The sequence below is a fragment of the Sprattus sprattus genome (assembly GCF_963457725.1).
Source record: "Sprattus sprattus genome assembly, chromosome: 8".
In the NCBI taxonomy this organism is placed as follows: domain Eukaryota; kingdom Metazoa; phylum Chordata; class Actinopteri; order Clupeiformes; family Clupeidae; genus Sprattus; species Sprattus sprattus.
Window position 1 is genome coordinate 25,619,050 of NC_137927.1, and position 21,330 is coordinate 25,640,379.

The 21,330-nt window shown below is 41.1% G+C and overlaps 2 protein-coding genes across 2 annotated transcripts; both read left to right on the forward strand.

Annotated features, from left to right (window-relative positions):
* Positions 1–301: 301 nt before the first annotated feature.
* Positions 302–12,895, forward strand: trpm5 (transient receptor potential cation channel, subfamily M, member 5; the record flags this gene model as incomplete). The annotated part of the gene is made up of 26 exons (XM_080843782.1): positions 302–328; positions 2,467–2,534; positions 2,647–2,815; positions 3,091–3,271; positions 3,516–3,682; positions 4,059–4,236; positions 4,426–4,490; positions 4,581–4,766; positions 5,076–5,175; positions 5,319–5,437; positions 5,626–5,964; positions 6,122–6,265; positions 6,942–7,065; positions 7,293–7,438; positions 7,999–8,111; positions 8,732–8,830; positions 9,070–9,331; positions 10,008–10,126; positions 10,285–10,417; positions 10,547–10,721; positions 10,942–11,110; positions 11,516–11,694; positions 11,922–12,054; positions 12,306–12,378; positions 12,522–12,594; positions 12,777–12,895. The coding sequence occupies 26 exons, from the start codon at positions 302–304 to the stop codon at positions 12,893–12,895; spliced, it is 3,660 nt and encodes a 1,219-aa protein (XP_080699908.1).
* Positions 12,896–13,957: 1,062 nt separating this feature from the next.
* On the forward strand, positions 13,958–18,700 carry LOC308369375 (proline-rich protein 5-like; the record flags this gene model as incomplete). Its single annotated transcript, XM_080843788.1, has 9 exons — positions 13,958–14,001; positions 15,267–15,371; positions 15,724–15,804; positions 16,274–16,322; positions 16,407–16,464; positions 16,544–16,635; positions 16,807–16,947; positions 18,187–18,307; positions 18,432–18,700. The coding sequence occupies 9 exons, from the start codon at positions 13,958–13,960 to the stop codon at positions 18,698–18,700; spliced, it is 960 nt and encodes a 319-aa protein (XP_080699914.1).
* Positions 18,701–21,330: the final 2,630 nt, after the last annotated feature.

A 21,330-nucleotide genomic window follows, 5' to 3' on the forward strand; every position in this document is an offset into this window, starting at 1 on the left:
GCCATCCAGTGGTGAAATAAGATGGGTACATGTTAACGAGCGCGGTCGTTTCCAGATTTACCTAGACTTTTTCAACAGTTTTTGCGGGGTGAACGTGTGGACATTTGTATGTGGGTTTTTAACTTTACACCATCAGCCCTAATGGATGACTCATAGAGGAAACACCGCCTTGGTTGACCAGGGAGTGGTGCCATTATCTTACCTGTCTCCCTGTACCAGGTAACCTTCAAGACGCACCGAGTATAAGGCCATTGGAAAGAGGACTGCAAACAATGCTCGTATAATGTCCCACACTATCGTAATGCAAACTCTTGACGAGACTCCCTTGGTGAGTGCTTAATTCATTCATTCATTCATTCATTTAAAGAGTATCCTAGAATGATTAAATCTCTTCTGTCCTGTCTAAAGGTCCTATAATTGATAATGCTAATTGATAGCTTGTCATCAAGAGGAGTGAACATATTTCCTTAACGATACTTACGTTGTAAATCTATTCAGCATAATCTTAGTTAACGTACTCTACAGTCCTATGTTATTTTAATTTGATGGATTCTCACCTAACTCAATCATGTAAACTCTTACAAACATTTGGCTACGGTATTGTTGTGATATGTTAATAGAATCATAAGTCCTCATCCTTGTCTTCAAATAACACTTCAGGTATGAGCTTATGGAAATATAGTGCAAGTGTTGTCCAGTAATTTTATGTAATGGTTTTAAAGGAGGTATAGTTATACGGGGATAGTTGTAAGCTGTTAAAGCTCTGGTCTAACGTAATGCGATGAAACTCATTTACAACATGTAAGGTGCTACGTTCAAAATTTCAGCTTGTGTCTCAATCTCTGTCAAAAGTGTTGTGTTGAGGGGAAACTTGAACTTTTTTGCACAATATTTTTTACATTTAAACCTAATTATTAACTGCACACAGTGTGTTATATTTAAATAATTTTATCCAGGTTTATGTGAGGTCACCTGAAGACCAATTGTAACACGCATTACAATGGATGCAACCAGCAAGCGTGGCTATCAAGTGAAATAACCTCGCTACTTTTGCGAAAAATGTGACACGCTTGGTTTGTAAGCGACTCTCACTGGAATTTTGGAAACAAACGCTGTGAAGACTAAAATGTACAGAGAAGCCCTCATTAACCATTATTTTAGTATGAAAAATTGTTGCCGCAGCTTAAATATTTAAAACTGCAATAAAAGGCTAGATGTCGCCCCAGAGCTAAAAGTTCATGAGAAAAAGTTTGAAGTAAGGGACATGATGGTTTTGGAATGCTTGCTAAAGTACCTGCCATTCAAACCTTGATTGTTTTCATGTGATTGATAGGGAATTATGCAATTTGTTCAAAGGCAGAGCAACATTTTTTTGTCAAATAGAGATGTTTGAGAGAACATCCAGTAACAGTGTGACACTATATCAGACAACATGTGTTCAGTCATAATTTCACCATTGGGCTTTACAGAACAGAAAATCTTACCTTCTTTACAAAAAATCTCTCTTTCTTTCGACTTGTCTTTCTCTCTCCCTCTCTCTCTCTCTCTCTCTCTCTCTCTCTCTCTCTCACGCACACACACACACACACACACACACACACACACACACACACACACACACACACACACACACACACACACACACACCAGACACACATACACACACACACACACGCAGGTAATTACTATTCCTGAATTCAAATCTTGCTTTTGCATGAGGGTTAGTTCCATGAGGGTGGGTTCATGCATCCTGCCTTATTCCCTAGTCAAATAAACTCACCTCAACACTATATCCCTTAAACCTAAAAGGCTGGGGATAGATTATTAGTCATTTCATAACTATTGTGATGAGATTATGTACCACAGTGTAGTTGACATCGGAAATAATGGCTTTGATGTAAATCTAAGGCAGTGTGTGGGAGTGGTTGAGGTGTACCTGTATTCATTATTCTGTACACAGTGTGTTTGTCACAATCTGTGCTGTATCTGAAGAACTGCCTTGCACTTTTTCAAATTACTGTTAAAGTCTTTAAACTTTGACAGAATATTTATTGCAGGGTTTACCAACACTTATTGTTAAACCATTTGTCGCTAGGTGTATGCCTAATAGAAGAGAAAATGTCTTTTCCCATGGGGAAAAATGAATTTAGTCTGGAGGACTCTTTTATCGTTAGCATTTTACTCCATTGTCATGTTTAAGTGGTGTATATTTCTTCCTGGCAAGCCTTATTCAGTTAAATAAGATGCAAATTGTCCTTCAAACTCACCTCTGGAAGAGCCTTGGCAGAAATGACAACATTTGCATGTGTGTAGAGGATGGAAATAATGTCTGGATTGCACACAGAGACAAGTGCCCCAGTATTTGGTCACCTGTCACTTGTGTCCACTTATCATCCTCTGAAACTGTTGATAACGCTTGTGAACTTTTTGAATATGACCCTGTGACTATATACTCTATGCCAGCAGCACCTGTTACCGCCTCGTAGGCAGTGCATACGATGTGGAGGAGAGGTAGAGATCACACAGGCACAGAGGTAAAAAGGAGCATTAACTCACCTTCATGATCTCTGGTATAGTTGTAATGATATAGTCACTAACCATGCCTGTGTGTGTGTGTTTGCGTGTGTCTGTGTCTGTGTCTACCAGCAGGACTCTTTTTGTATGCCGTTGTTACTCTAGACATGAGATGGCAGCGGAGAGACATGGAGACATGGCTCTAGGCATGCAGACAAGTGTCCGGCAGGAGAAGGGCCACTGGGCAGCAGGGCGGGCCGGAGACATTGATTTCATTGGGTCCAGCAGGACCAGAGGCAAGGTAAGGTCTATACATGTCTATACGTGTGCATTCAGAGGAGTGTTGGTTCTAACCCAGAAACTAATAGGCTACAATCTAGGACAGTACCAAGCATCACCTTTAGAACAAAAATTGCGAGAATAATTAGAATTTTCTTCCCATTTATTATATCTAAATATTATCCATATGTTATTATATGCTATAATAAATAGTCTATGGGATTTTTTTTCAAAGTAATAGCATACACATTACATTTGCTATTATACTGTATTGCTATGATTTTATTTTGCACACAGTTTGTGAGGGTCCGCAGCTCCACCGACCCTGCCCAGATCTATGAGCTGCTCACTGAGCAGTGGGGGCTTTCTCCTCCTCACCTGGTGATGGCGCTGGTGGGTGGAGATGAGCTGGCACAGATGAAGCCATGGCTGAGGGACACAGTGAGGAAAGGCCTGGTGAAGGCCGCTCAAAGTACAGGTATGACCTATACAACTATTCATGTTTGTCAAAAAAAAATCATACACAGAAAAGATTAAAACAATTTATATAATTTGCTCCACCATAGTGTTTGTCAGTAGCTGTCACTCATTCACTGTTTACATTTTTTCAACTTGGAATGAGAATCGAATGTAGATTCACTCTTAGAGTAATAGTTTCTGTGCACTTTTCCTGTTTTATGGACCACCAGTGGCAATGCCTTAGCTGATCTGTCTTTTTACAGGTGCATGGATACTCACCAGTGGCCTTCGCTTCGGCATCACCAAACACCTTGGGCAGGCAGTGAGGGACCACTCTCTCGCCAGTACATCCTCAAAATTCCGGGTTGTGGCTATAGGCATTGCACCATGGACCATGATCCAGAACAGAGACATGCTGCTTACTGCTAGGGTGAGTAGGCTTATTGATGCTATACACTGCCAGGGTGAGTAGGCTTATTGATGCTATACACTGCTATCGTCTTATTAATGCTATACACTTTAACGCTGTTCTTGAAGTCTTGGACCTCTGGTTCTAACAGCAAATAAAGAACAGCTGCCTTAAAATGGTCCAGTTGTATAGTATATACAGCTCTCACTAAAATTACGTCTATTTGCATAATTAGACCAGATATTAAAATGATGTCCCTGCTTCTATTATACTGAGCACCTTCAATTCAACCCGATCCTTTGAAGCATACCAAGCTCCATTTCACTTCATGCATTCCTAACCCAAGACGTTTTCATGATTAAAGAGGACATTTATGTTTTTGGTTTGACTCCTCCAGCCAGATCAGCCAGCAGCCTACCCCACAGAGGACTTGCCTCATGGGGCTGTGTACTCCCTGGACTCCAACCACTCCCATTGTGTCCTGGTGGAAGAGGACCCCCAGCGTCCAGGGGCCACCAGTGACATGAGAGTCAAATTCCTCAAGCACATCTCCCTGCAACGCACTGGATATGGAGGTAAATAAAGGTTGCATTTTGCACAACTCTAGTTGATATAGAATAACATTAATTTTGGGTCGTATTGTACATTACAGACACAAAAATAAGAGATGCTGAAGTGTAAAATATAGAAATATAAAATATAGAAATCCAGCCACTATTACCAGGTAGTAATACTTTTCTCTGAATCAACACGCAACTCTCTAGGTACAAGCAGCTTCGAGATTCCAGTCCTGTGTTTGTTAGTTCATGGAGAGCCAAGGATCCTCCCGGTTGGTTCTGCATTTTAGTTTCTATAGTAACTAGTAATCTAGTAATTGAGATTTTTTTGGGCCTAAACATTTTCCTGCTTGTTTCCACAGAGAATCCTCAAAGGAATTTTGAACGCAACACCTTGGTTGATACTGGCAGGCTCAGGAGGCGTGGCAGACATCCTTGTGACTCTGATGAATAGAGGATGCTGGGATTCTGACGTGGTTCAGGAGTTACTACAGGACACCTTCCCCAGTGGGCATCACAGCACTGACATCACTTCCTGGGTGAAGCTGGTAAGGCACTATTTGCAAACCTGAGGAAGATGCCTGTAACATGTATGGGTAGGGATAGGCGCGCTCTGCTTCAAAAAAATATATAAATGCGTTTTCGGGTGCGAGTAAAAGAATGTTAACTATTAGTAGAATAAAAACCGCACTCTCAAGCTTTTCTCCTTAATAATAAGACCAGTTTATTTTTGCACAGACGCGTTTCGGCCTTACGCCATCGTCAGTGTGTGATGATGGCGTAAGGCCGAAACGCGTCTGTGTAACACGTATGGCCCATCATATTGAATTGAATGGAAATATATTGAATTTTGATAGATTCAGAAGATACTTGACCATGGCCACCTGCTGACTGTTCATGATCCAGAACAGGAGAGCTCTGAATTAGATACTGTCATCCTCAAAGCCTTGGTGAAGGGTAAGACTGTCACTCTTATGTCCATACATATCCTTTCTTTTCTGCTAATCTTTGGTACATGTGCATTGAAATGTTTCCAACAGAATTGTTAAGTTTGTACATGATGATCTGAGTCTATCAGACTTGGGTTTCTGTCTCTCTAGCTTGCAAAAGTCAAAGCACGGAAGCTCAGGACTTCCTTGATGAGTTGAAGTTAGCGGTGGCGTGGAACAGAGTGGACATTGCCAAGAGTGAAATCTTCAATGGAGACATAGAATGGAGGGTACAATATCTTTTTCTTCAGTCCATGTCCCAAGGTTGTTTGTTTTATCCTTATACATATTGGTTCCTGGTTCCACAATCTTTAATTTTGTTAATTGTTATAAAAATCGATGGAAATCATAACATTTATCATTCCAGATATCAACATTACTCATCACATCCATCTGTTCACTATTTCCTCTTTTGCAGGCCTGTGACTTAGAGGAGGTTATGATGGACGCACTGGTCAATGACAAGCCAGACTTTGTGAGACTGTTTGTGGACAACGGAGTGAACCTGGGGGAGTTCTTGACCTACGGCCGCCTGCAGGAGCTCTACTGCTCCGTGTCGGAGAAGAGCCTGATATACTTCCTGCTGCTGAAGAAGCTCCAAGAGAAGCAGATGATCCTGGCCTCAGCCCGCGTCCCCGGCCCAACCCATTCAGAACCAGGAGACCGACGGGCTCGCTTCACCCTCCACGAGGTCTCCAAAGTCCTGAAAGACTTCCTCCACGACTCCTGCAAAGGCTTCTATCAGAAGCTACCAGCAGTAGGTGGCACTGAACCCTAACCCTACCAGCACTAGGTTGCACATGAACCTAACCCTAAACCTTACCCTAACCCTACCAGCAGTAGGTTGCACAGAAATGCACAGAAAAGCTGCAGCTGAAAAAATAATTTTAGACTGACATTATAATTTCTTACAGGAGAAAGGCTGCAAAGGTCGCCTCTTTCAAAGTCACAAGAACCTTCCAGATATGGAGCAACGCTGTGAGAATCCCTGGAGAGATCTTTTCTTGTGGGCGATCCTGCAAAACAGACAGCAGATGGCCAACTACTTTTGGGCTATGGTGAGTTACTCGTTTGCATGCTGAAATATATTCCAAAGCCAATCTTATCTTCAGAAACATTATTCAAATGAAAATGAAAGAGGCATGCATGGCATGTGGCATTCAATTATATATATTTAAGCAATATAGCACGAGTGGGAGTGGGGTAGGTAAGGGATAATTCTACGGGTGGTGTTCGGCAGTAGCCACCGAGGCCGGAGGCTGAGTGGCGTAGGCCACAACACACGTGGGATTATCCCTTACCTACCCCACTCCCACTAGTGCTATATTGCTTTTATAAAACAATTCTACAGTCAACAAATTAACATTTCAACACAAAGTTATTGATTGAAAATTGTTTATTTCGCCATTGTTTCTCAGCAACAAAAAATAGTTCCATTGTCTACGTCTTGGTTTGGAATTATAAGAATTTTGAATTAACGGTTATCATCAATGCGCTATAGAATATTTCATCTTGGAGTGATTTATTATTAGCTGTGAAAAGTCCCCGTTGGTTTGTTGACAATCTATAGCATGGAACGTCTCTCGTCCAATTAGAAACAGCTAAATAACGCGATAGAACCCAATTGTTTTATAAATAAAAAATTATATATATATATATATATATAATTTAAAGTGTATATATATATATATATATATATATATATAAAGTGTATTCAATTATGTTGTGCACTAGGGTCCAGAAGCAGTGGCTGCAGCTTTGGCTGGCTGTAAAATCCTGAAGCAAATGGCCCATCTGGAATCAGAGGCGGAGTCAGCACGGAGTATGAAGGAAGCCAAGTATGAGCAGTTTGCTCTGGGTGAGAAATGCAGACTTAAAGCCAAAACTAGTTTCAGGCCAAACCGGCCCATAAATGCTAGAATGGCTTTTACTCCGCTTGTACCATTTATGTAAATGTTTATTACACCAATTATGCATGCGCCTTAGACCTTATTGACAATGAAGAATACTAAAATAAAAGTAGTCTCAATTAAAAGCTGAAAAACAAGCCCATGACCGCTATTCAACTCTCTGATCTCCCTCTAGATCTCTTCAGTGAGTGTTACTCAAACAGTGAGGACCGGGCCTATGTGCTGCTGGTGAGGAAGACTCACTGCTGGAGCAAGTCCACTGTGCTAACCCTGGCAACAGAGGCAGACGCCAAGTGCTTCTTCGCCCATGATGGTGTGCAGGTAACAACAAGGCTTAGACCAGAGTGTACAAGGGGTCACAGTAGATGAAAACTATAAAACTCTATAAAACACAAACTCTACACTGGAGTCACAAACATGTCCCTTAATGTGTGTTGTTTCAGAGGTTACAGACAGGCCCCTTCTGGAAGCGAATAGTACCTGCAGGCCCCGTCTTAGGGGGGTATGCCCAATCCCTCAGCAGCTAACTATATAACAGAAATCAAATATGGAAAATACATGAGCCTGACTGGCTGACAGATGCCCCAATATTTAAGATATAAGATATCAGTGTTACTCATAAATAGTCAATATTGAGGACTGGCATTATACCAAGGTACAGCAGTAGACATAAGTATTAAGAGTTAAAATAAAGAAGTCATGACAAACAAACAGGTGTATTTTGGTATGTACCAACACACATAAGGGGGCAGTTGTTATCCCTGGCATATTCTATTTCCATTGCATGATCATAAATTAGACCAAACACATTGGTCCATGAGCATCAATCTGCATTTGATTTGAGGAATGTAAAATGTTTTTTCACATGTTGTATTGCCTAGGCAATGCTGACGAAGATCTGGTGGGGAGCCATGACAACAGACACAGCCATCTCCAAACTGGTGCTCTCATTCTTCTGCCCTCCTCTCATCTGGACCAATCTCATCAAGTTCAGGTCTGAGATTCTTCAGCTCTTTATCTTTACCCTGTTCTTTAAGTATGTACTCTTCCCACACAATGTCCAAGTTTAGGTCTGAGATTCAGAGTGTTCTTCATCTTTACCATGCTCTTTAAGTATGTACTCTTCAAGTTTAGGTCTGAGATGCTTCAGCGCTTTATCTTTCCCCTGCTCTTTAAGTATGCACTCTTCAAGTTTAGGTCTGAGATTCTTCAGCGCTTTATCTTTCCCCTGCTCTTTAAGTATGTACACTTCAAGTTTAGGTCTGAGATTCTGAGTATTTTCTTTATCTTTCCCCTGCTCTTTAAGTATGTACACTTCAAGTTTAGGTCTGAGATTCTGAGTATTTTCTTTATCTTTCCCCTGCTCTTTAAGTATGTACTCTTCAAGTTTAGGTCTGAGATTCGGAGTGTTTTTTAATCTTTACCCTGCTCTTTAAGTATGTACTCTTCAAGTTTAGATCTGAGATTATTCGGTTCTTTATCCTTCCCCTGGTCTTAAAGTATGTACTTTTCAAGTTTAGGTCTGAGATTCTTCAGCTCTTTATCTTCACCTGCTCTTCAAGTATGTACTCTTCCCACATAATGTCCTGGTTTGTGTGTGATGATGTGTTCTAGTGACCAGGAGCTGGAGAGTAGAGGTCGTGGAGAGGAGTTTGCAGAGCTGGACAGCCTGGACACAGAGAAAGCCCTACTGCTTACTGATGAGGACCCTCTGTAAGGCACCTGCTGTTCATCTTGTGTGATTTACAAGAAAAGTATCTTTAGATCTGCGCATGAGTGACCTGTACATTTTTTAGTTTCCTGGTGGCACAAAGGCGACTCTAAAATGTACATTAAATCACGTGAATTTACACTGGAGGTATGACTCCATGGACAGTATTCAAACACTGCATATTTAAAGTAAATGATGAGAATGTATGAAATAAACTCCACTTGTCTTGTTCGTGTCACAGGGGCACGGAGGCCGTGGGGAACCCGGGCACTGAGAGCCATACTGCAGCCTGGAGTCGTTTCCTCCTCCGCCGCTGGCGTCGCTTCTGGAGCGCGCCCGTCACCGTCTTCCTGGGAAACGTCATCATGTACTTTGCTTTCCTGATCCTCTTCACCTATGTCCTCCTCCTGGACTTCCGTCCCCCGCCACCTCTAGGTCCCTCCGGGGCAGAGATCATGCTCTACTTCTGGGTGTTCACTCTGGTGCTGGAGGAGCTCAGGCAGGTGGGACACAGTGTCACCTCTCTCCCTTTATACCAGGGGTTTTCAACAGGGGGTCCGTGGACCCCTGGTGGTCCGCGACAGCATTGCAGGGGGTCCGCGACATGAGCCTATGTTGATCAGTTCACCATTGAATTTTTTTACTTTTTATAAATTCTCTCTGATATTTCAAAACATTTCCAGATTACTCTTGAATATTGTGGAAAATATCGTGTTATAGGCAGAAAATCTGTGCAGGGGGAGGGGGGCGCGGCGGCGGTTACTAACAGGCACGCGCGTGCAGGCACATCAGTGGGCCGCAAATCACTTTCTAGTACGAATGGTGGTCCCTGGGACAAAACCAGTTGAAAACCCCTGCTTTGTACAGATACGCAGTGAGTTACAGCAGACAAAATGTAGCAAATGTCACAACACTGAATAATTCTACAGGGTGTATGCTTTGGATACTGGTATACATCCCCGGCCTGTGTTGCATGTATTCATAATGTGCATGTCATATTTTGTACTTGATTTATGATATTACAAACCTTTGTGACTATATAGTCATCCTGATGAAGACACTCTTATCAACATTTAGGAGGTTTCCAACTCTACTGGGGAACTTGAAGAGAATGTCCCCATACAGAACATTATGGAAAGCATCCAGTGAGATTCTAATGTCTCTTTCTCTCTGACTTAGAGTTTCTTCACGGATGAGGACTCGAACATTCTGAAAAAGCTGAAGCTCTATGTTGAAGACAACTGGAACAAATGTGACATGGTGGCCATAGGTCTTTTTGTTATGGGGGTGTCCTGCAGGTAGTTCTTCTTCTCCTGTTACTTTCCAAATGATCATCCCACACTGTGTACAGTATAGCATTATTATGCAATGGGCATTCGCAACCTAATCGATAGTAACCTGCAGAAAGTTTCCATTTTGAAACATAACCTGTGCTATCTGTGTCTTTTACATCCAGGATGGTAGAGAGCCAATATGAAGCAGGACGTACTGTCCTTGCATTGGACTTCATGGTCTTCACTCTAAGACTCATCCATATTTTTGCCATACACAAGCAACTTGGGCCCAAGATCATCATTGTTGAAAGAATGGTGATTCTATGTTGTTTTGACATATTCTTGAACTTTTATGACGGAGGAAATATTATTTTCGCACAACCCACTTTTGGTGGTGTGGCTTTTGAGTGAGTTTTGTAATGATAGTCCTTGCCTCTTTCACAGATGAAAGATGTCTTCTTCTTCCTCTTCTTCCTGAGTGTGTGGCTGATAGCCTATGGTGTGGCCACACAAGCGTTGCTGCACCCCAATGACCCCCGCTTGGACTGGGTCTTCAGACGAGTTCTATATCGCCCCTACCTCCACATCTTTGGACAGATACCCCTGGAGGAAATAGATGGTGGGTCATAATTCACAGCGGATGCAACATAGCAATCTGACCCTAGTTCTAATCACTAACTTCCACTTACTAACCAAAATTAATGAATAGTATTTCCTTGATTCATTAACAATAAGGAGCACCTCTTTCAAAAGCAAATATGTGAAAGTTTCACTGTTAGTGATATGTGGGTGGAGGTACAAAGAAACTTAACAGTCTACTAACCTCTGGTGTTGAACAGCGGCCCACATGGCACAGACTAATTGCACCATGGAGCTGGGAGAGATCATAAAGGGTACCCTCCCTCCATGCCCCAACATCTATGCCAACTGGCTGGTCATCCTGCTGCTGGTCATCTACCTTCTGGTCACCAACGTGCTGCTACTCAACCTGCTGATTGCTATGTTCAGGTGTGGTGAGGGTGGATTCAATCAGAAATACCCGAAGGCTTAACACCGCGTTCACACGTACGTGTTGGAATGTGTTGAGCCGTTAAGGGCGACGGATCCCCATTCACTTTGAATGGGGTGTTGTCATCCTTTGCCGAACTGAATTGTGGCTCCGCTCAGTTCGGCAAAGGATGACGTCACCCCATTCAAAGTGAATGGGGATCCGTTAACCCTAACGCATCAACGCATTCTAACGCGTACGTGTGAACGTAAGAGTGTGTCGTTTTCCCTTAACTTAACTAAGATACATTCGGATTGTGTAATACTGACATTTGCTTGCCTCTAATGCAACAAATCTAGACTAAATCTGTCATTTTTCCTGTGAGTGAGATTTTCATTGACATTCTCGTCTCGTCCTCCACATAGCTACACCTTTCAGGTGGTGCAGGGAAACACAGACATCTTCTGGAAATTCCAGCGTTACAACCTGATAGTGGAGTACCACAGTCGCCCCGCCCTGGCCCCTCCGTTCATCATCATCAGTCACTTATCCCAACTGGTCCTCAGCCTGTTCAAGAAGACAGAGTCAAAGCTGGAGCACCTAGGTCTGTTGGCCTCAAGGCCTCCTGTTTCATTCCTCAGGGAAATTGTAACATTACAACATGCATAAATGTATCATTTTATCTGGATATAAGTTTTTCAAATATTGTGAAAAATATATTAATAAATGTACGTATATATATTATAGCAGTAAATTAACTTTCAATTTTGTTCATGAAAAAAGGATTTTTAAAATTAAACAAAAACTATCTTTTTGTTTGTCTGTGACCAGAGAGAGAGCTACCTCTGGTTCTTGACCAGAAGCTTATGACATGGGAGACGGTACAGAAGGAGAACTATTTAGCCAAACTGGAACGCCAGCACTGGGAGAGTAGTGAGGAGAGACTGAAGAGCACATCCTCCAAGTAAGCTTCATTTTATATGTCACCATATCACAGCTGACCTCTGGTTAAGGCCCTCTTTCTTATCCATTTTATATGGTACCAAATCACAGCTGACCTCTGGTTAAGGCCCTCATTCTTATATATTCTTATATGCATATTGAATGTTCAGTCAGGGGATTGTAAACTACATCTATACATAGACAGCAAGTGAATTAAAGCATTGTGTATAGGGCTGAAAACAATATATTGATATCTTTAACGTTTTCTAACAGAGTACAGAGTGTACTGAAAACAGTTGAAGGATTCAAGGAACAGGTTAAACGTCTGTCATCTATGGAAGCTCAGGTATGATTTGAGTTGTGTGTTATTTAAGTAATATTGTCCATTGTTTATGAGTAAAACGAGTATCATAAGTATCTTCACTGTACCAGAAAAAAAATCAATGTTAAAATATTAAATCAATTTTAACAATAGGCTAATAATTGCAGGTAAAATACTGGATTGCTGAATGTTTCAATCAGAGCACCTCTAAATGGGACAGAGACGCCCCCAAGGATTCACGTGAGGCCTCTTATCAATCTCACGGTCTGATAATGTTGGTTTCATACATGCTGAGAGCAGAACTCAGTGTATCAGCTTGTGAACGTATGTGTGTGTGTGTGTGTGTGTGTGTGTGTGTGTGTGTGTGTGTGTGTGTGTGTGTGTGTGTGTGTGTGTGTGTGTGTGCGCGCGCTCCTCTGCAGGTTCTAAGGCTAGCAGCAGCATTGGTCCACAGCCACAACCCAGTCTAACGGTGAAACAGGAGAGTGGCACACACCTGGGATATGGAGCCAACAAGAAGTACCCCTACATCGATGAGTGACGGACAGTTTAAGAGAGTTCATGTTTACGGCTAAGGATTTGAATCGAATCTTTGACACATTTAATGAAATGTGCCTGCTAAATTGTCTTGGAATGTATTGGAATGCAAAATTGGGTTCAAGACATATTGAATTTAACAGGAATTCAAGGCCTTTGACTGCAAAGACAGTTAAGTATGCATTTATGAGAATATTGACTGGAGTTGTTACTATCTTGGAAAGAACCTTATTTATCCAAACTTACCTAGAAAATTAGGTGCTTTAGCACAAATTGTCAATGCTGACATACTTGCTAAGGAGTTGATGTGATGCTTTTTTGCTACTTTTTCAGCATTCTTGTCTTTTGCCTCTTTGATATGATTTAGTTAATTAAATTAATATTAAAATTATTTATTTATGAAAATGTCTTTATGTAATCTAATCATATCTTTCTATATAATAAACACAATTATGTGATCACCTCTCAGTAATTTATTGTAAATATTTAGGAAGCATTCGATTTCTGTTAGCTCCCATGAATGTTATAATGTTTCAAAATTCAAAATTCCACCTAAGGTAGTTCATACTCCACAATGGCAAATAACTAGCATATGCTTTTTGTCCAGTGACAGGAGGTAAAATGACACTCATTCTGAACACCAAAGGTACTGTGAAGACACTCCTAATGTCTGCTTCCCTTTTCAAACTTCCCTTTTCCACAGAATCCAGTAGACTTTCTGTCTTATACAGTTCAGAGGTCATTTGAATAATGTACCTATTTATGCAAGCTTGGACAAACCACACGCTATGCTTCATTGAGAAATGACACATCTCCCCCTTTAAGCCAATAGATAACCATGCAAATGTCCTGGTTAATTCACAGCGCAAAGGTAACTACTCCCACATGCTGAACATGCAGTTTCCAAAGAGAAGCATATTATTGGCAAAGCGTACAAAAGAACGGAAAGTGAAACAGTGGTGTAATTACAAATTTCAAGATTCTTCACCATCTACAGTGGTGCCATTTTACTGATTCTGACAGGTTGGCCAGCAAACAAAATTTCTAGCTGTTTATAGGACAACAGATGCAAGCCAGCGAGCACAAAATCCATTTGTGGGGGAAAGAAAGGTAAGTCTTTCAAGTACAGTAGCCTTTGACTTCCACTATAACTCCGTATTATATGATAAAGTTATTCCCTCCCTTGTTAACAGATTATTGTAACAAATGCCTGACTTGAACAGGAGCATTTTGATAACCAATTATATTTCAGATCCCATTGTATGAGCAAATGTCATGGTATTACAAAATATTTAACTATACACTGTACTATACACATGCACATTTGAGGCCGTTAGAGGCATTTTTTGACAAGATTGCACACATTTAGTAGTACAAGGTAATATGTGTGCATATATATAGAGAGGCATATGGTGGGACAGGAGATCCCATGCAACAGCTGTCAACTTTTGGTCAAACTAGTCTTCTTTCATGCCTTGCCATGTACATCACCATAACATAGTAAACAAACACTGTTGCAACAGTAGTCTTGGTGACAGGAAGTGTATGCACCACAGGATGTGGTCAGATAAACACCAAACCCACCTGCTAGCGTTAACAGGAATAAAGGCTCTTCAATAATCTCAGTTCTACGTGACCAAATGAGAAAAGAGCAATATTTAATTTAGTAAGCGGAGGATATACTGAGCCATCATATTTGTAAATATCTGTTATAAAGATAAAATCCTTTTGTTTACACATCATCCTATTGTAGAGAAATGATGAACTTTTGCATATGTTAAAGTAACACTATGCAAAAAAAATTAAACTTTTTGAGGTTTGGTTTTATAGAAAACTAGTTGTATCCTCATATTCATTGTGGATAGCATATGGTCATGTGAAGGACAGATAAACCCATGTGTCTTTCCCACTAGTCATCCAGGATATGCCCTACGTATGTAGTTCTGTGTTCCGGGCTGGAACACCCTGCAAAAATGGAAGAAAAGCTTTCACAGCATGGCATTGCCAACTATACTGCCATAAGACACCAGTTAGTGTCAACTGGGCTGTTGGTGGTGTTTGCAAGGTTTTGCATGCCTTTTAGGTAGTTAGCTTGCTAGTTTTGGAACACAACTCCTTATTGCTGCTTTAAGGAATCATATCAAATGTTAATTCCTGTGAAACATATGCCAATTTAGCACTCACGAGTGAGACAATCTAATACATTGTAAAAAAAAAAAAAAAACTCTAAAATATAAAGAACACAACAATTCAACTTTGCAGAAAGGAATCTAGAAACTAGATCTCATAGGCATTTAAGAGTCTTTCCTAGCTCTGTGTTGAGGATATAACAATGTTGGCCTCATATATTCTCATTTGAAGTGTATCCACTGCAGCACAATGAGCAAAAGACCCCATCCACACACTCGCTTGATGAGCAGTCCTACTCTGAGTAATCTGCCCAGAGACACACAGAGCCAAAGCACCAGCGTCATGAACAGGTGAGGCAAAGAAACCCTTTCCCACCAAGATACGGAGTGGCTCGAGATCTCGACCAACAGTGGCAAATCATTCATTTTTAAGGGGATGTCTGTGAGGATATTTTGCAGCACACTAGGGCCTTTTACTGAACTTGCCATTTCACATTTCAGTTAAGTGAAGGTAAATTATTGTAATGTATTTATTTACTGACACAGAAAGTCACCTAAGCTTAAAACTGCAGTCAACGGTGTAGCCAGTTTTAATTTAAATGTGTTTCAGTGGTTGGCACGGAAACAAGAACAGCAGCAACCAAAAAAGGAAGTGCTCACTTTTTGACACTTCCTAAAAAGTGTTCTCGTAATACTGTCGTAGCGTCTGCACAGCGGTGATCAAAGTGTTCCAGGGAGAAGCACTGCAGACCAATGAGCTTCATGCTCTCATGGAGAGTATAAGGTAACATCACTATTTAGTACATAGGTTTACACATCATAGGCCTCATTGATTTCAAACTTACATCAATGGAATTAGAAAGAAAAAAAACACATTTGTACATCAATTTGGTTCTGTCCACTGACATAATAATATATGGGCTGAGTTGTTTAACAAGGCCGTCAAACAGCACACACACAAATACAAATGAGAAAAGAACAATATTTAATTTAGTTAGCGGAGGATATACTGAGCCATCATATTTGTAAATATTGTTAAATGTTATTTAAAAGATAAAATCCTATTGTTTTCACATCATCCGATTGTAGAGAAATTATGATCTTCTGCATATGTTAAGGTAACACTCATACAAATTCAGTAACACTTGAGCCAAATCTAATACTGTTTCCTTTTGAAAACATTTACTAAATCTGTACATTTCTATAAATCTGTTCAATTGTCACTGAATGGTAATATATGCTCAACATTTCAGGTGGCTCCTAAAGACTGAAATGGGCTCCTTCATCACTCAATATTTCCAGGTGCTCATTGAGATCAACATGATTGCATGTGAATAGTGTATTTAAAATGCTGTAACTTAAACGTATTATTTCCTATGTGTTTAGAATCAGCTCCTTAACAAAGGTTTGACATATATAGTTGACAAGATTCAAGGATGTGAAGGTGAGTGCTAGAATGATCCCACAGCCTTGTACCTCTTCTTTCTCATCGACTTGTGTGTAACACTGGCTTTTCCACACAGAGGACTGCAAGCTTTCTGTGCTGTCTGAGACATGGGAAAGGTTTTTCACTGAGATTCTACCAACTTTGCAAGCTATATTCTGTCCATTGCAGGTATCCTCTTGGCATGAAACACTGTGTATCCATGTATTCCCTTCTAGGAATTCTACCAAAACAATTTCTGTAAATAAACGCATGCACCAGTTTGCGTTTATAGCAAAAGGAGTTTCTCAGTGACTCAAAAGAGGATGAGCTCCTCATTTCTAATTCACTGTTCTCACTCAGGGCCAGGAAATGACAGTGAGGCAAATGGCTCTCCTCAGCTTCAGAGACCTGGTCCTGATGAAGCTCCCACTGCAAGACTTGTTGCCAAAGAACCCAACCCTACTGCCTGCAGCCATTACACACATGCTCCTAGTTCTGCAGGTGGGAGTTCCTTACCTTTATTTGTAATCCAACCAGCGCCAAAATCTAAAGCTTGTGATTGCACCTTTAAAACAGCATCTTTAAACAGTAGTCATTGGTGTAGCCAGTTTTAATTTAAATATGTTTCAGTGGTTGGTACAGAAACAAGAACAACACGCTTCATTGTAATCAGGCCCGGTCCGGCGCTATCCTGGGCCCGGGTGCAACATCGCACAGCCAGCCGCTAGGCTTACTACTCAGCCAAGATGTATAAATTCTCCTCGCATTTTCTGCCTCCTTTTTTGTACATTCGCTCCTCCGTTTACTTTCCTTTCTCTTTAGCGAACCGGATTTGTGTCCCGACATTTTAGCCTACTAAAGGCGGCTGCTTGCTTCAGGTTGGGGTTAATTGTTGCGCAAAAACTCAGTGCAGTTCATGCTCCCAAAGGTTGCGCGTGTTGTCATGAGCCTGCCATTTGCTTGGCAGATAGAAAGCTGTTTCCCTAACAGAAAGTCTGAAGCTTGAAGTTCTTTTCAAACCTTTGCTTGGGTAGCACTGTTAAACTGAGCAGACATGCAGACTACATTTTAGTAATCTCATCACGTAACATTCGTTTTCTAAAAACAATCACATAGTATTGCATGTTTTACTGTGGTAGAAAATACGTTAGCTTAATGCAAACGTATATGGGAAATCCTATAGACACCGTGCTAGGTATTAGCATCAATTAATTCACGTTAATGTTTTTGTATGAGCCTGACATTTGCTCTGCAGATAGATAACAGCTTCCCTAACAGAAAGTCTGAAGCTTGAAGTTCTTTTCAAACCTTTACTTGGGAAGCACTGTAAAACTGAGTAGACATGCAGAATATTTTAGTAACCTCATCTCGTAACATTCGTTGATAGAATGCAGGCTGCGAGGCTCGCGTAAGTCTAACTAACCAGCCTGAGTCGCGATTTTCCCACGGGGGGAGGGGGGCGTGATACATGTGTTTTGATACATTTTTTTTAAATAAATCGTTAACAGCCAATAGGGAGATTGCGTTGCACAGGCCACAGAGTCATCTTGTGCTGTTAGAGACACACTCGGTACATCAGAAAGGATCAAATAGAACGGGCCCCCCTCCACACGGGCCCGGGTGCAATTGCTCCCGTTGCTACCCCTTCAGAACCGGGCCTGATTGTAATGGAACCATTTATACTTTTCGCAAATGGGATTACTTGCCTTAAATGAAAACTTTATATTTGTTCGTTTCTAGGGTGTTCATGAACCCAGAGGTCACAGTTTAGAGTACTGTCAGCTGGAGAATCTGATCGAGTTGGTGATTTCTCCCTACCTACGGAACTGCCTGCACAAGAATCACACCAAATGCTATACAAGTAAGCTCCCTCCTGAAAACATTTCACAATTCAGGTAATTTCTTTCATACTGCTGCCCATTTGAAAATGCCCCAAATATATACAAAAAAAGGATAGACTTCAAGTAAGTTTTGTGTTCCTAAAGGGAATGTGATGCACTCACGAGGGACCATAGGCCCCCCAGAGATCAGGATCACACAGCATCTATCCGACGGCTCACTGCTGGACCCCCTCGTGGAGCAGGAGGGGGAGGGCTACCTGGAGAGGATGGGCACAACTCGGCGGCACACAGTGACCAATGCCCACTCCGATGCCCAGCTGCTGGCAGTGCCTGGAGCAGGCGGCTCCGTCTCTGGAGTATCGCCTCTGGCAGCAGCAGAACCCAACCCCTCCCGCATGAGCAACACGTTTTAACATTGCCCTCTAGAACTTTCCAAAGGACCTGTGAGGAGCTACATTTCAGTGACCTAAGGAATATCCCAAAACACTAGAAGGCAAAGAAACAAGTTTATTGTTAACTCAGCATCAGCGAACAATGAAACTCGAAAGCACAATTCCAGTGTAGGCACAGTGTCATGATTTGCTGTCTGAAAGATAAACTATGAAATTCAAGTTGTTAAAGATAAAGGCAAAGACAAACACAGACCTGTTTCCACAACAGTACATTAAGACACACAGGGAAATGAATGCAAAGTCCATAAGAACCCACAGTAAACGTAAGGGGAAAATCATTTCTCATTAAAAAGTGCAGGAGACAAACATTTTATGCTGGTAAAGGTTGATTGGTCTGATTTTTGATTGGTTGTTTCTGGATTATATAATGCAAGAAAGATGATTTACATTCTAGGACACTGATTTTTGGCACCTTTATGGAATATACAAGAGGGAAGTTTATAACCGCTGCGGCATAATAACACCTGTGCACAACGATGTACCTTCAACAAGGAAATCTGATTGGTTTCCACATTATTCTTAGAACAGACCCCATACGTTGTTAGCTAAATACATGAACACTAATGTGGAACATTGAACGACATGAACACATTGTACAAAAATCACATCAATCTCACGGCTGCATCACAGAAAGTCATCAGTACAGATGAAATAGGAAGAACAGAAAACCCACCATGAGCCATAAATAACACACTACTACCTATGGTACACTTACATTATGCACAGAAGACACATCACACAACATGCAATGGGCCTCATGTAAGAACTTATTTGTATTCCCATTCCTTTTTAGTAAGGTGGTGTTGTGTAATGTCGACAAACAAACATGAAGTTTGCCAATGACCAGCATAAATTACTAGTTTATAGTTGAATTACACAGAAATACTGAAAGGCCCTACACCAAGGCTGTAGCCTACAGCTGAAGGCACAGTGGAAGGATGATGCTACCCAATTTTACTGTGAATTCTGGAGCTTTTTGCATGTGAACAAAAGCAATTAATCTCCTGAATCAGACCATCAAGATATACACTAGGTTTTCATCATGGTAGAATAACAACTTAATCTAAACGCATTTTTATTTGAATACAAAAGTAACAAACTGTACCTTTTAACATAACTGCCATTTAGAGAAATCTCCTCCAGATTTCACCTGACATGTCTAATACATACAGAATTTTTTAGTCCACAGTAAAAACAGAAAATATTATTATTATTTGATAATCTCAACTACTACTTCATTTGAATAGTCCTACTCAAACTCTCTTAAGAGTAGTCCCAAATCCCATGTCTTTTTGCTTTGGAGAGCACGATATTATACAAAAAATTACTCAAATGAGAGGTCTGGATTACTGGTGAAGTTAATCTGAGCCCAAGTTCTTGTAAATTGCTTCCACAAGGTATAATAGGACAATCTTATCAAAGGAGATGTTCTTGCATGAGGCTCAACGCATGACAAGATATAGCGGTCAGGAGCATCTTTTTTAGGCGTGTTAGACCATGTGCAATACTCTACAGGGTGGAAACATTCTTCCAAATCTAGGCAGCTGAGGCGCGAAACATTCAAGAGTAGACTATATATATGAAGTTGAATGACAGAGTACATCAAGGCATGAGAGAGTATAAACTTCACATATGCACACTGAGGTCGGCTTCTCTCTCGGGGTTAGTCTTTGAGAGTACTTCAGAACTCTTTTTTTATGAAAATAGGAACATCCCCCAGGCACTGTCTGTCAGGAAGGATGTCTTTGGAGCAATATGCTTGTCGGTTGTTTTTACGGCTGAAACCAAAGTCCTGTTGTTTTGAAAACATCCAGAACCAATTACGGTTGTGCACCAGTAACAGATGAAAGAGGCTGGGAAAAGACAGAGAGACACTTCACCACTGACTGCAAGGCTAGAGTGAATCTGAATGTAAAACATGTCAAGAAAACCAACAACCATTTTCCCATCCCTGCCAGGAAAAGTTCTTCTCCGTAGGAATAATGCTGGTTTGATGGACAGGAAAAATATTTTGGATTTGCAGTCTTGAATTTTGCTGCATCACATTGATACCATGGTCATGGTTTCAATGACCCTGATGATGAAACAGAATATCTGAATGGTTGCATCAATCGAAGCGATCCATGACGGGCTGTAAAGGGTGCCACGTTAGGAATGATTCCCGTCATCAGGAGAATGGTCAATGTTAAGACTCAGTACGAATGGCAACAAACACATGACAAGCTAAGTGGCATGACGCCCCAAGCCTCCAGAGCCTACCCAATTCAAAAGGGTATCGAAAGAGAGTCCCAACGAAAGGAGTCCAAACTGACATACCCACTCATCCACCTCTAGAAACTGGGAGCGCCAATGGAAAGCAATATTTGCCATTGTGTCATTAAAGTAGTTCTGTCCATACGGCCAGTCTTATGAGCGTATGGAGGCAAGGATGCACAATTACATTTCCATTCCAAATACAATGTAGTAAAAACAATCTTTAAAAACACTGATAAAATTGAGAACTTGAGACATTTTGTGGATAGTCAGTGCATCTGTGAGCAATATATGCACTAGTTCTTTACACTGAGGAACCAAGCCAGTCTTTCTTAGTA